This window comes from Rhinolophus sinicus, chromosome 15 (assembly GCF_057876585.1).
Source record: "Rhinolophus sinicus isolate RSI-liver-muscle chromosome 15, RSI-T2T, whole genome shotgun sequence".
Classification (NCBI taxonomy): domain Eukaryota; kingdom Metazoa; phylum Chordata; class Mammalia; order Chiroptera; family Rhinolophidae; genus Rhinolophus; species Rhinolophus sinicus.
The window spans coordinates 94,802,634-94,817,246 of record NC_142515.1 but is presented as its reverse complement, the minus strand read 5'-3'; the positions used below and the strand labels follow the sequence as shown (position 1 = coordinate 94,817,246).

The 14,613-nt window shown below is 56.6% G+C and overlaps 1 protein-coding gene across 5 annotated transcripts; it reads left to right on the top strand.

Annotated features, from left to right (window-relative positions):
- Positions 1-261: 261 nt before the first annotated feature.
- Positions 262-14,550, top strand: RAVER1 (ribonucleoprotein, PTB binding 1). 5 transcript variants are annotated; one of them, XM_019744874.3, is made up of 14 exons: positions 262-480; positions 2,035-2,101; positions 4,357-4,826; positions 8,510-8,701; positions 8,878-9,007; positions 9,357-9,451; positions 10,297-10,384; positions 10,700-10,911; positions 11,008-11,101; positions 11,177-11,301; positions 12,035-12,109; positions 12,555-12,695; positions 13,085-13,168; positions 13,251-14,550. In XM_019744874.3, exons 1-14 carry the CDS (start codon positions 262-264, stop codon positions 13,395-13,397), a joined length of 2,139 nt encoding a protein of 712 aa, XP_019600433.1. In that variant the 3' UTR covers positions 13,398-14,550. The 5 variants fall into 5 exon arrangements, with proteins under 5 accessions (XP_019600433.1, XP_074194296.1, XP_074194298.1 ...); XM_074338195.2 differs by having other exon boundaries at positions 10,300-10,384; positions 11,008-11,301; XM_074338197.2 differs by lacking the exon at positions 12,035-12,109.
- The last annotated feature ends 63 nt before the right edge of the window (positions 14,551-14,613 follow it).

Here is a 14,613-nt window from a genome sequence, read left to right as displayed (position 1 = left end):
GTCTGTGGCTTGATTCCACCTGTGCAGAGCGGTTTCCCCACAGCGCGTCCATTGAGTGACACCTCGGCGGCGGAAAGAGCGGAGGCTGTGGCGTCCAGAAGGGGCTTGAACTCTGAGAGGCGGGCTGGGCCTTAGCCAATAGGCTGAGGGAATCGAGAAGAAGGCGGGGCTTCTCCCGGCCAATAGGTGGACGCGCTCTCGTTGCCGCTCTATGACGCTCCGCCCCACTCGCTAGTCCCAGAAGGCGTCGGGTTTCCCAAGATGGCGGCCGACGTGTCCGTTACTCACCGGCCCCCGCTGAGTCCGGAGGCTGGGGCCGAGGTTGAAGCCGACGATGCCGCGGAGCGCCGAGCGCCCGAAGAAGAACTGCCGCCGCTAGATCCAGAGGAGATCAGGAAACGCTTGGAACACACCGAGCGCCAGTTCCGTAACCGCCGCAAAATACTGATCCGGGGCCTCCCGGGGGACGTGACCAACCAGGTATGGGGGGGCGGTGTGGGAGCGTGGCGGGGAAATACCACCGTACGCGTGCGCGGGGGGAACCGAGCAACACCAACGCTGGCGTGCGCAGGGGGGAACGTCGGCGGGAGAATCCAAGCGCGGGATCCACGCGGGTTTGGGAGAGACCAAGAGCGGGTTGTGGGGGAGGGGATGGAGGGAGAAACCAACTTTGGGCTGAGGGAGGATGTTGCTAGGGGCGACCACAGGCTTGGACAAGACCATTGAAGTGGGCGGGGAATGAAGGGGCGGGCAGCTTTGGGGGATTGTGAATGGGTAGCTTGAGTGAGAGTGTGGAAATAGGGATGCCAGTTGCTCTCTGCTCTGATTGTGTTTTTCCTCATTCTCCTCTACCATGAGGTGGTGGGACCTCATAGCCAGCAGTTTCAGAATTGTTTAGAGTATGCTTTTCTTTCTTAGTACGCATTTATTAATGTCTCTTAGAGATCTGGAAGCTGTAGCAGTTTCTGGGGTCTTTCTTCCCTCAAAGCCCCAGGATTAATTTGGAAAAATGGTGTCTTCTGCCCCCAGCCCACAGACCTGAAGGAAAAGAGGGGCGAGTGTTCTGTAGAGCGGCCCCTTGGCTGATCTGGCCAGGGGTGCCCTTCTCTTGGGGCCTGTGTAGCGCAGGGCATTCTAGTGCTCTTTGGACCCAAGGAAATCGCATCTGGTCTGCCCTGCCCTGCGGTGGTGGAATGGATTCTTTCTTCCTGTTACTGAGAATTCCTGCTCTCTGCCCTACCAGCATATCTGCTACTGGCTCACCCTGCCTGTAGGTCGGCACATGGCTAGTGGGGCCCCCGGAGTGTCGGGACAAGCATGACTTGGGATCAGACCTGCGGCAGGCGCCACTAAGCGTGGTTTTCTAGAGCTGGCCCTCCTCCTAGCACCTGCCGTCTCTCAGCTGGGAACATGCAGTCTCTCCTGCTGGGTGTACAGTGTGTCTGGCACAAGCAGGCCCCAGAGCCTCGCCTCTGCAGCTGGCTTGCAAGAAGGGGGCCCTGTCAGCAGGAGGGAATTGGGAGACATATGAAGCCACAAAATGTGGCTTAAAGTACACAAGGTCCTCAGTCAGGTATCTCTGGGTGGCATTCCTGCTGCTGCCATGACCAACCCCAAGACCTTCGACAAGTTCCTTCACTTCTCTGAGCCTCATTTTCCTCATCTGCAAAATGAGTTTGTTAATAACCTAACTTGTAATGTTGCAAATAGCCAGTCTTGCCAATCCAGGGTCAGAAATGTTAACTTCCCTAAGGGCATATGGCAGAGATGGGACTTGAACTCAGACCTACCTGGCTCTCTAAGGCATGTTGTGTTGGTTAAGAGCAGGGGGTCTGCAGTTAGATTCTGAATCCCAGCACTGCCAGGTATGGCCTCAGTGGCCTTGGCAAGTAACTGCTCTGAGTTTCAGTTTCCTCCATTGTAAAATGGGGGATGTAATGGATCTACCTTCATAGCTGGTCCACATGAAGGTGGCACTGGATTGCTCTGTTAAGCCCCTGGTGACTCTCTGTCATTTGGCTTCTGTCTCCACAGGAAGTGCACGACCTGCTTAGCGACTATGAGCTCAAGTACTGTTTTGTGGACAAATACAAAGGGACAGGTTTGTGGGGTTGTGGGGTGGGCTAGTGGCAAGGGGTGACAGTCCCTGAAGCCAGGAGCGTTCTGGCCCACTGTCTCCTCTCCTAAATTTTGGGCCCAACGTTGCTCCCTAGGCCAGCACAGGACAGACGGTTGCCCCAATCTGTCCCTCGTCCTGGGTACTCATCATGGGGAGCCTTGATGTTCCCCTTCCAGGCTACTTAGCTGGGTACCTGATCATTGGGCTCCCCTGCTGCCCACGACACCCCTCCCAGTAAGCCAGTCACCCAGGCCTGTCTAGTCTTCTTCAAGCTCTCCAGAACAATTGGTAGCCCTTCATCTCTGCCAAAATGGCCTCTCTGCTTCCATGATTTCATGCCCCTGTTTGCCCCTCCCCCAGGCAGCCAGGACTGGTCAAATCTGATCAATCTGATTGCAAATATGATCAAACCTGATCCTAACCCTGATCGTTTTGCTCACTCCTCAAAAGCTGTCTGAGGCTCCTCCTGACACTATCTTGCAAGGATGTACCCCAGCCTTACCTCAGGCACCCATAAGCTTCCAGGCTATTCCCTGTGACACAGTTCTTAGCTGTCTCCTCTTCCATCTAGGTAGCAGCAGGCAGTTCCTTACAGTGCCCTTTCCCCATCATAGCATTGACCACCCTGGGTGGTCATTGCTGGCTCACTCCTGCCTCCTGTACTCAGTGGTTAGCTTCATAAGAACAGAGACAGATCTTGTTAGCCTTGGCCGCCCCCCACTGGTGTGGGAGGCCCTCAGTGGGTGTCTGCCCTCCAGGTATTGTGCTGGGTATTCAGCCTCCCAGGGCCTTTGTTTACAATCTGTCACATTGGTGAGAAGGAAGTGAGGACAGGTGACCCCTAGAAACCTATCTGGTGGGCTAAGGTAGTGGCTAAGCTCTTGGACCCTTGAGGCAAATGGACCTGGGTTTGAGTGGTCTGTCCTCACTCTGTGGCCATAAGGCAAGTGATTCACCCTTCCTGAGCCTCAGTTTTCTCAAATTGGGCGTGACCGGCTTGGGTTGGTCACATTAAGATATCTAAAAAAGGCTGGGGGTGCCTGGCACATAGTAGGTGCTTAGTAAATATTGACTGGGCAATGAGACGACTGTTTACTGAGCTCCTCATATGCATATATGCCAGGTATTGAGGATCCAGAGGTTAAGAGACTCATTCATATCGTCTTTCAGTAAATACTGAATGCCAATATGTGCGGGGCCATGAGGACACAACTGTGGACCAGAGACAGTCTAGTCTGGGGGGAGGATATTATTCAAACAACTGCAGCCGTGGAGGTGCAGTGGTCATGGGACCAGAAGCTACAGAGTGCTAGGCCCTGAAATAGGAGCAGTCAGGGTAGGCTTTGTGAGGATGAAATGATTTTTGCAGTCAGATTAAAGGGGGGCTTGGGGTTAACTGGGTGAAGGGGCGTGGGGACCGGTATTCCACGTTCGGGGAAAAGCAGGTGCAAAGGCCTGAGGGGGGTTGTGCCCAGCATGGTCCTGGAAGTAGCAGTAGGAGATGGGAGAGGAGGTCAACAAGGCCACAGGGCCAGGCCACAAAGGCTCCCCTGGCCCCAGCATTGAGAAGCCCCTGGACAAGGGTGTGGCACAATCCAATTCTCATTTTGAAAAACTCTCTGTTGTGGTTGGGTAGACAGCAAACCAGGAGTGGCAGTGGGACCAAGGCTGAGGCAGGGACTTGGATGTGAGGTGTTAGTGACCTGGAAAGGCAATGAGGAAGAGTGGGGCTCTGTAGTCCACCTGGATTCAAGTCTAGGCTTCTCCCCTTGGGCAGGGAGATGCTATTTTAGACCCATTTCCTTGCTGACACAATGGTCGTTATGAGGAGTAAGTTATTCCCATTTGACAGATGGGGAAACAGACCCCCAAACCACACGGGCTAGAGTTGAAACCCAGGCTCCAGTGACCACATGCTTAACCACTGCCCTGTATGTCCCACAAGTTGTGCATGTAGTTCCTATATATTACCTAGCCAGGTGCACAGTAGGTGAGAAGGCAGGTGAGTGCTACTGTGGGTTGCAAGCAGGGGTAGGGGTAAGAGCAGGGAGCAGGCTTCCTGGAGGTAGGAGGCACCCGTGCAAGGCTGGCAACTATCCAGTTGACTGCGGCCTGAGATGTCCTGGTTGGTCAATATTCTGAGGTCACGTGGTTTAGAGGGAAGTAGGGGTGGGTGGCTGTGGGGCGGAGGGACAGGCTCTCAGGGCCCCCACTGACCCACACCCCTCCTGCTGCAGCCTTCGTGACCCTGCTGAACGGGGAGCAGGCTGAGGCCGCCATCAGCACCTTTCACCAGAGCCACCTGCGGGAGCGCGAGCTGTCGGTGCAGCTGCAGCCCACAGATGCCCTCCTCTGCGTGGCCAACCTGCCCCCCAGCCTCACGCAGCAGCAGTTCGAGGAGCTGGTGCGGCCCTTCGGCAGCCTGGAGCGCTGCTTCCTGGTCTACAGTGAGCGCACTGGCCACTCCAAGGGTTATGGCTTCGCTGAGTACATGAAGAAGGACTCAGCTGCCCGCGCCAAGTCGGACCTGTTGGGCAAGCCGCTGGGCCAACGCACCCTGTATGTGCACTGGACAGATGCGGGGCAGCTGACGCCCGCCCTGCTCCACTCCCGCTGCCTCTGTGTCGACCGTCTGCCGCCCGGCTTCAGTGATGTGGATGCCCTATGCCGGGCGCTGTCGGCTGTCCACACACCCACCTTCTGCCAGGTGAGCCTGTGCCTGGAGTGGGCCACTGGGGAGCTGATGCCAGGCCCCGTGCACCTGGGAGGGGTCCTTTGACGTCACCTGCTTTCTCTTGTCTCTTGGGTCCCTTTTCAGTAAAGCCTTTGGCGACACCACTTTGGGGTTCTTGTTAGAGAGGCCATGTGGTATAGTGGGTGGCAGCTCAGATAGGAGCCAGATGATGGGGATTCAAATCCCTGCACTCCCTCTAGCGACTGGCTTAACCTTGCTGGCCTTCGTCTCCCCCTGTAGGTGCAGGTGAGGCTGCTTTTGTAAAAGTTGGGCGCGAGGCTTGTTTACCCCTCATCCACTTTCACTGCTGCACTCTTCAGATGTTTGTGGAGCATCTACTGGGTCTCAGGCCCCAAGCCCAGCTTTAAGGAGGTTGCTCTGGAGAAGTCCACAGTCTGTTTAAGCCTTGAGGTCAGGACGCGTACTTGACCAGGTCCCAGCCCTGCTCTGTGACCCCGGGCCGGTCACTTGCTATCTGGGCCTCAGTTTCCTTCATAAGAAGCAATTTGATACTCTTGAGTTGGTTAACAACATAATCCCTGGTTCATCCAAGTCCCATTTGTCAGGCACTTCCATATGTGTGCCCAGCCCCATGATAGGCGCAGTGTGGTGAGATTAGGCCAAGCCCAGCCCCTGGAGCGTCCCAGATGACCCCCTAGGTGGACATTCCTTCAGCACGCACTGGGTTCTGAACACATTATTGCAATCCCTTCATCCTGTAACAGCCCAGAGAGGCAGGTATTAGCCCCATTTTCAGGTGGGGACACTAAGGCACAGAGGGGTCAAGTGACATACCCCAGGTCATACAGTCAGGGAGTGGCAGAGCCAGGCTGGATCCAAAGCCACAGGCCAGCCTGGAAGAAAGCTGGGACCTGGCTCAGACGGGACAGTCCTGGGCTCTGACCCCAGCTCTGTGGCCTTGAGTGGGGCCCACTCCTCTTGTGTAAATGGGTGTTAGCACCTAGGGAATCAGGCAACTGTAGGATGCTCTCCCCTTGCTCCCACAGTGGTCGTTCATGTTCTTGCACCTACTTCATGCGCCAGGCCCTGGGCGGGGCTCAGGACACAGATGAATTCGCTTGGTGCCCACATCCCCTTGAGGTGGCTGAGGATGGCAGGGCCATGACCAACTAAAAGTTCTCTCTCTGAGCCTCAGATTCCCCATTTGGAAATGGGGTTAGCATCGGTTTGTGATTAAGTTATTGTGAATGGCTTCCTGTTCATTCCTCCTTTTAAGTTAGGTGTCCTGGTTGAATGGAGGCCGGGTTCCAAAGTCAGGCAGGTTGAGGTTTGAGCCTCAGTTCCCCTATTTAGGAGCCATGCGGTCTTGGCTGCCCTTTGACCTCTGATCTCTCTCTCTTCATTGGTAAGGGGGGTGTGATTGTGAGAAAATATGCATCTGGGCCTTGATACGGGGCCTGGCCGGAAGTGGGCTGATGGCCAGAGCCTGCCTTGCTTGGGCACTCAGAGCAGGTGTCGGCCTCCCCGAGCTGCTGTGCCTGGAGTGGGACCCTCCTCTTTCCCTGTTGAGCATCTGATTGAATCCCCACAACCACCCTGTGAGTCGGGTTGTTGCTGCCCAAACCGAGGGCCAGGGATGGGCATATATAGGGACCTGCCCAGGCCAGCCAGCCACTTAGATGTAAGCTGGGAGTCAAGGTCAGGCAGCTGACTCTGGGGGCCATGCTCTTAACTGGGTGCCCCTGCCTCCCAAGACAGCCGGATGCCAAGCTGAGAGTTTGCACTGTCCTCTGGGGGGGGGGGGGGGGAGGCTTTATTTTTCAACATTAAGATGAGACCTAAGGAGATCCCATAGCAACCCACTTTAGTGCACTTTGTCATTTATTTACAGGCCAATTTACATATGATAATTTATTTCATTACAAAGTTGCTTAAAAAACTTGAGTGCTGTAGACATGTATAAAGTAGGTGTCACAAGACCTTGTGTGTTACAAAAAGCCTTTTCTGTTTGTTTAATTTTCTGAATGGGCAATCCAATCCCATTTGGAAATTCACAATCCAGGGTAAAGGCTCCCTCCCGGCCCCCCAGCGCTTTTTCCTGAAGCCCCTGCTCACACTTGTTTGTTGTATTCATATATATGTTCCTGCGTTCTTCTTTTTTTTATAAATTTTATTGGGTAATATTGGGAAACAGTGTGTCTCCAGGGCCCGTCAGCTCCAAGTCATTGTCCGTCAGTCTAGTTGTGGAGGGCGCAGCTCACTGGACCATGTGGGAATCGAACCGGCAACCCTCGCGCTGTGACCAACTGAGCCGTCTGGCCACCCTGCATTCCTCATTTCTTGACTCAGTTAATGCCATGCCTGCGTCGGTTTGGGTTTTTCCACTCGCTTTGTTTTGGGCATCTTTCCTTATTCAGACATGAGAGCTTTCTTGTTCTTTCTGCGGCTGCACCGTATTCCGTTTTATGGACTGTGTGCTACACTCCCTCCCACTGGTCATGGTGTTGGTCTCACACCGTACCACAACTGGGCCGTACACCACTTGGAACCCAGAGGAACAGCATTGGTTCTCGGGACAGCTATCGTCACGCCAAGGTGGCCCGTCGCACTAAGGGAATTAGCCTCCCCGTGTTTGATGCCAGCTCCAGCTCTGTGGCCTGGGCAAGGGACTGCCCCTCTCTGAGCCTCAGTTTCCTTATCTGCAAAGTGGGCATGCTAACAGTGCCTGCATCTGGACTCAGTGAAGGGCCCAGCTGGGTGTTTTCACAGTATCTGCGCACCCTGGGACAGTCCCCACCCACAATTCCAGCACCCATAGAGCCCTGAAAACCAAGAGGTCTGTTTGCTGAGTTGGTGGCAGACTCATCTGGCAGCGAAGAAATGATGTGGGGCCGTCTGTGACCTTTCTCTTTGTATCTTGCTGCAGAGCTATTTGTGTGTTTGATTTTCAGGGAGCCCCGGAGCCCACTGAGGGCAACTGCTATGTAATACGCAATATGTGTGGCATTCTCCCTTTCTCATCTCCAAAAAATTCTCAGTCCTGGAACACATCTGGCCCCAGGGTCTGGAGGAGGAGCTTTGGACCTGAAGTACCAAGGGGCTGCTGTCAGGGCAGGTGAAGAGGCCTCTCTGGCCTGCCTGTGACCACGCCTGTTCCTATGGCTCACTGGCTCTGTGACCTTTCACCACCAGCCTCCAGCCTGAGCTCAGAGGCCATGTGCCTCACCTCCCAGCCCTGGCTGCAGTGCCCTCCACCTGAGGCTCCTGATTTCGTGGCCTCCCAAGCCCACCTGTTTTCTAGCCAGCCCTCCTCTCACCTCTGCAACCTGAGTTTGCCACTCCCATGTTGGGGCCTTGGCTGAGCCAAAGTGGTGTTGGCAAGAGGCCCAAGGGAGTTGACCACTGTGAGGCAGGGCCCAGCTCTGCCCTCCCACTTGCTGTGTGACCTTGAATATGCTGACCTCTCTGAGCCTCAGTTGCCCCCTAGAAAGTGGGTAGGATGCAGCCTCCCAGGGCCGTTGAGAAGATTCAGTGAACTAATGCAGGAATGGGGGCCAGGACTATTCCCATTGGCCCAGTATCTACCCTCTCGGGGGGGACGCTGTCACACTCAGGAGCTGCGTTTGTTCACTGTTCTCATTCTGTGAGAGTGGTCACTGCCCCCTGGGCCTCACCTCTGCATCCCTACCCCCCAGCTGGCGTACGGCCAGGACGGGCAGCTGAAGGGCTTCGCTGTGCTGGAGTACGAGACGGCTGAGATGGCTGAAGAGGCACAGCAGCAGGCAGACGGCCTGGCCCTGGGGGGTAGCCACCTGCGTGTCTCCTTCTGCGCCCCAGGGCCCCCTGGTCGCAGCATGCTGGCTGCGCTCATCGCCGCCCAGGCCACGGTGAGTGTGTGCACGGCGGGTGGGGGGGGTGGGTGGAACAGGGGGCCAGACCCTCCTCCCTCAAGAAATCAGGGCCCCTGGCGGACACCAGCTGGACTCGGGGGTCAACAGGGAACGACAAGGCCCCCCCCTCTGGCCGGGCAGGGCTCTGAAGTGCCCTCTGTTTCTCTCCTCAGGCCCTCAATCGGGGCAAAGGCCTCCTGCCTGAACCCAACATCCTGCAGCTGCTCAACAACCTGGGGCCCTCTGCTTCTCTACAGCTTTTGCTCAACCCCCTGCTCCACAGCAACGTGGGGGGCAAGCAGGGTAAGGTGGGTTAAGTGGGTGGCAGGCAGGGTCCCCAGCCTCTCAGAACCGGGCACCTCCCTGGGACCGTGTTCCCATCTGAGCTCCCAGTGATACGAGCCCCACGAGCAGGAGCTGGGATGAGACTGGAAGTCACATGTGAGGGGTCTCAGGTGGGAGCCTTGCAGCCTGCAAAGAGGCAGGGTGGCGGAAAGAAGGGCTGTCCTTCCCCAGAGCAGACATTCCCTTCCTGGGTCCTTCCTTTGGGCGAGTCATTTACCTTCTCCAAGCTTCAGGCCCAGGACTGTGTTTAATGGGGGGGAGGGACTTCTAACCAGGGACCACCACCCATCTCCCGGTCTCCATCCAGGTCTCCTGGGTGCCCCCCCGGCCATGCCACTGCTCACTGGGCCTGCCCTGTCCACGGCTCTACTGCAGCTGGCCCTGCAGACCCAGGGTCAGAAGGTAACGCAGCGGTGGGCCCGGGCTCCCTCCTCACCCACATGTGCTCCCACAGCCCCTTGCGGTTTCAGACACTATTTGCACCTGCCAATGGCTCGCCCTCACTGGGGTTGTGGGCTGTCTGGCTGTGTCCCTGGGGCTTAGTACGGGTCCTGGCCTGTCACAGGTGCTCAGGACTCAGCGAGTGACTCATTCTGGGGAAGAAAGTCCTGGCCCCACAGGGGAACAGAGTGGCCTCTCACCCCCACCCCCGCAGTACATATACACAGAGACATGCAAAAATAGACATAGACACACCCACATACAGACACCAATGCACATACATGGAGACATGCACACAGACACAAAACAGTGCAAGTGCACGCAAACACATGCCACCCTGTCTGGGTTGATTCCAGGGGCCAAGTCAGTGACATGGTGATAACTGACAGAAGGCAGGTTGTGGGCTTGGCCCCTTATGTGGCTAAGTGTGACTGTGCTTCTGTGATAATCAGCAAGGGGGCTGGTGTGGGATGCTGGGTGCCTAAGAAGGACTCACTGGTGTATGTCTTAGGTGACTGGCAGTGTGGGATGACAGGCTCTGATACACTGAGACCCGTGTTCCCTGGGTCTCCCCAAGGCCTTGGGTGGGCCCTGGCATGCGGGAGGCCCTGGGTTACCATTGGCTGGCTGAATGTGTGATGGGTGGGGTGTCTCAGACACTGGGGGACACTGCTTGTCTGCCTGTGATCGGCCATGGGACGAATCTGGGTGTACTGGCAGGTGTGACTGCCAAGATCTTGGGTAACATCTGTCTACTGCCCAACCCACACTGCCCTCATCTCCAGCTGACTATGCTCTGTCCCTAGAAGCCTGGGATCCTGGGAGACTCTCCCCTCGGCACCCTCCAGCCTGGGGCTCAGCCAGCTAACCCCCTCCTTGGGGAGCTATCTGCAGGTAACACAGATCCTGCCCCTTCATCGTCTCTCTGGGCCCATCAGGCTTCCCCTTTCCTCTCTGGGTGTGGTAAATTTCCAGCTGTGTGGCCTTGGGCAACCTCTCTGGGTCTGAGGGTCCTCATCTGTCAGTTGGGCTCCCACTTCCTAGCATGTCCATGAGCATTCTGGGAGTTGATGCACTTAGAGGGCTCGGCTCAATGCCTAGCACAGAGTTGTCCCTCGGCTACTGACCCTGGTCCAAGCAGAGGCTCTAGAACCCTGAGAGGAAGGGTCTTGTATGGCTGTGTGGCTGACACCCTCTTTCTCTCTGTAGGGGGGGGCCTGCCCCCGGAGCTGCCACCTCGGCGAGGGAAGCCACCACCCCTGCTGCCGCCACTGCTTGGCCCTTCTGGGAGTGACCGGGAAACCATGGGCCTGGGTCCCCCAGCAGCCCAGCTCACTCCACCCCCTTCCTCTGTGGGGCTCCTAGGCACTGGCCTCAGAGGCCTCCAGAAAGACAGTGGGCCTCTGCCAACACCCCCCGGGGTAAGGCGCCATCCTGCACCCAGCACCATTCCAGCCTCCTGCCCTGTGATGTTCCCCCTGCCAGGGGCCCTTGCAAACCCAGCCCTCCCGCCACAGGTCTCACTGCTGGGAGAGCCCCCCAAGGACTTCCGGATCCCCCTGAACCCCTACCTGAACCTACACAGCCTGCTCCCAGCCAGCAACCTGGCGGGTAAGGAGGCCCGGGGCTGGGGAGGCGCTGGGAGAAGCCGCCGCCCAGCTGAGGGCCCCCTGCCTAACCCCCCAGCCCCCGGAGGTGGTGGCAGCAGCAAAGCCTTCCAGCTCAAGTCTCGCTTGCTCAGCCCTCTCACCAGTGCCCGCCTGCCCCCCGAACCAGGGCTTCCTGACAGCTATGGCTTCGACTACCCCTCCGTGAGTACCTGCTTGCCCTGTGGTCAGCCCTCCCGAGGGCCGGATGCTGTGGCCCTTTGTGTCCTGGGAGGAAGTCATTCTCCAAACCGATCTTTCTCTTGTACTGATTGTGCCAGGTCAAGCACTAGTGAGACAGCGAGGAATATGCCGGACACGGTCCCTGCCCTTCAGTTTCTTGTCTCTGTACCTCAGACCTTGCTTCCTGTCTGTCTTTTCCTCCCAAGAGGTCTTAGGCTGCATTTCTGCTTCTCCTTAGAGACAGGGTTCAGCCTCCTCTATCTGTCTGCCCTTCTCCCCTCTCAGATTCCTGTCTCTGTCCCTAGGAAACTGCTCCTTCTATGATTCCAACCTCTTTCAGGTCAGATGTTACAGACTGGCCACCCGCAGGCCACCTGTGTTATATTTGGCCCACACTAAAAAAATAACAAATAAATGCTAACGCCAGCATATAAATACTACAAGCATTCACACAACTCAGATGCCCAGCTTACCTTGAAAACTCTGAACAGCTGGCCCCATTGGGGCCACATGCCTTCACAGAAATCTCTGGGTCCGAGGTGCAGCCACCCCCTGGGACAAGACACATCCTATCTCATTGCCCTACCCTGCATCCTCAGTTTGCCCTCTACTTGAGAGGGAAGACTTCCCTGATAAGTCCCCGGCTGTGCCGGGGAATTCAGCCGGGGGATGAGGTTGGGGCAGGCCCCAACACACTTCTCCCACTTTCATTCAGGACGTGGGACCTCGGCGGCTCTTCTCCCACCCACGGGAGCCAGCCCTCGGGCCTCATGGACCCAGCCGACACAAAGTAAGAGCCATCCTGTCCATCCCACCTCCTGGATTTATCAGTTAGCTTTTGCTGCATAACAAGCAGTGGCTTAGAACAGCAAACATTTTATTTGCACTCTTCTGTGGGGCAGTGGGTTTGCTGTGTAGTCACCTGGCAGCTCAGCTGGGCTCAGCAGTCCACATTGGCCTCAGTAGGATGGTGAGGGGGCCTCAGCGGGGATGGTTTATCTGTTCCACGTGGTGCTCACCCCAGCAGGCCAGCCTGCGCTCATGCACATGGTGGTGGTCCCAGGGTTCCCAGGAGGCAGAAGGGAGGGCAGGCACCTCTGCTTACATCGTCATGCTACTGTGCTATTGGCCAAAGCTAGTCACATGGTAAAGCCCGGAGTCATTTGGGGGGTGGTTTACAAAAGGGGGTGGATACTGTAATAGTCTGCCTCACTCAGCTGGCCCCTTCTCTACAGATGTCCCCCCCACCCAGTGGCTTTGGCGAACGGAGTGGTGGGGGCAGTGGGGGACCCCTCTCTCACTTTTATTCCGGCTCGCCCACTTCCTACTTCACCAGCGGCCTGCAGGCTGGCCTCAAGCAGAGCCACCTTAATAAGGTGAGAAGCCTCCCCACCTACTTTCAGGTTCCCAGTGATAGCCAGAAGGCAAGGAGACCCTGTGATCCTTGTTGCTTAGGCCGAGGCTGGGGTGGCGGCAGGGGGTCAGCTTTGCTCAAGGCCGAGCTGAAAACAGGCCATCCTCCCCTCCCCTGTGTGTGTCGCACCTGGTGCTGCCCAGCCTTCTAGGCCTCCGTTCCCTTCCCCAACATCTCAGGGTGGGTGGTATTAGCCCCAGTTGACAGATGAAAAAACTGAGGCTCAGAGAGAGGAAGTAATCTGCCCCCAGCCTCATGGCTAGTAAGCAGCAAAGGCAGGATTTGAACCAAAACCTTACCTTTGCTCTGGGAGATGTTTCCTCTCCATCCAACCTCTCTCATTTCTCCCAGGCGGTCAGTTCCTCCCCACTGAGCTCTGGAGAAGGGCTCCTGGGCCTCGGCCCTGGGCCCAACGGCCACAGCCACCTGCTGAAGGTACAGGTGTGGGTGGGGACACAGGGCAGGGGAGTGGTGGCCCCTGGGTGGCCCCTGACCTGCTGCCCCCTCCTGTCTCCAGACCCCACTGGGTGGCCAGAAACGCAGCTTTGCCCACCTGCTGCCCTCGCCGGAGCCCAGCCCAGAAGGTGGCTACGTGGGCCAGCACTCCCAAGGCCTTGGCGGCCACTATGCAGATTCCTACCTGAAGCGCAAGAGGATTTTCTAAGGGTCCAGTGCCAGAGATGCTCCAGAGCCTGCACCAAATCGCTTTTGGGTTTCCTGGTGTTTTTGTATTTTTTCTTTCTTTTTTTTCCCCAGTAATAGAAAAATCTCTGAAAGACTTTGCTGACTGACCCAGCCAGAACCCAAGGAGTATGGGAGAGTCTGGGGGCCACTCTGCGTCTCTGGCCTGCTCCCGGCATGGAAACCCTGTAGCCTTAAGAGGGAGAGAGCAGGCCGGGGCCCCTCTCTCCCCTTCCCTGTGTTCACCTACATCTGCCTCTCTGGGAGTCCTCTCCTGCCTTGTCACTCCTGTATCTTGGCCTTTTGAGTGCCTTGGAGGTTTCTTTGTCCTCCCGTGAGGATCAGAGACTGTCCCCTTTTTTTTAACTTTGACGATTGACTTTGTTTCCTTATTTTTTTAAACAATCCAAGATGACCCCCAGCTCTTAATTCCTGCAAGGTCCAACATGTCTGAGTCTCCATTCCACACTTTTCGGTTTGAAATGGCTCAGCCCTTTTCTCTCCCATGTCTGCCACAGGCATGGCTGTCTCCTGCCCCTGCCTGCCCACTATGACCTGTACTCCAGCTCTGGATCCCATGCTCCCTGCCACAGTTCCCTCGCCTTCTGATGCCTTAAAGCTGGGCCCAGGCCCGCTGGTCAGAGCCTCTGTGACACTGAGCCCCAGAAGCTTGACTCAGGACCAAATGGCTCTGGCCTGGGGATTGTGTTGGCAAACCAACCCTACCATCCCTTCTGCCAGGCCTAAACTAAGTGCCGAGACCGGCTTTCTCTGCCAGCTTAAACCAGTCCTGCTGTCCATCTGTGGAAGTAGGGCACTGTGCATCTCACTGAGCCTCTCTGCTCACTCCCCATGTTGAAAATGAGCTCCGCCTCTTTTTCCCTAGCCCAGATCACCTGGAGCCGGCCTCCCTTTGGCCCAGTGGGAATCCACCTCCATGCAGATAAGCTCTGACCCTGCCCACCATCAGGACATGTTGGCCTGAAGTGACGCTGAGCCCTGCCCCTGGCCGCCTGGGCCACCAGCTTCCCTCTCCTCTAGGTGTCCACATCCACTTTGGGGGGCGGGGCGGCCTCTCCCCAACCCTCTCACAGACCTTTGCTGAATTAAAATTTGTAAGTAAAATTTTAAAGAAAGAGCTGGCTGTTTTTTGGGACAAACAGTGGGCCTGGGTGGGTGGTCTGGGATTATCGCCACAG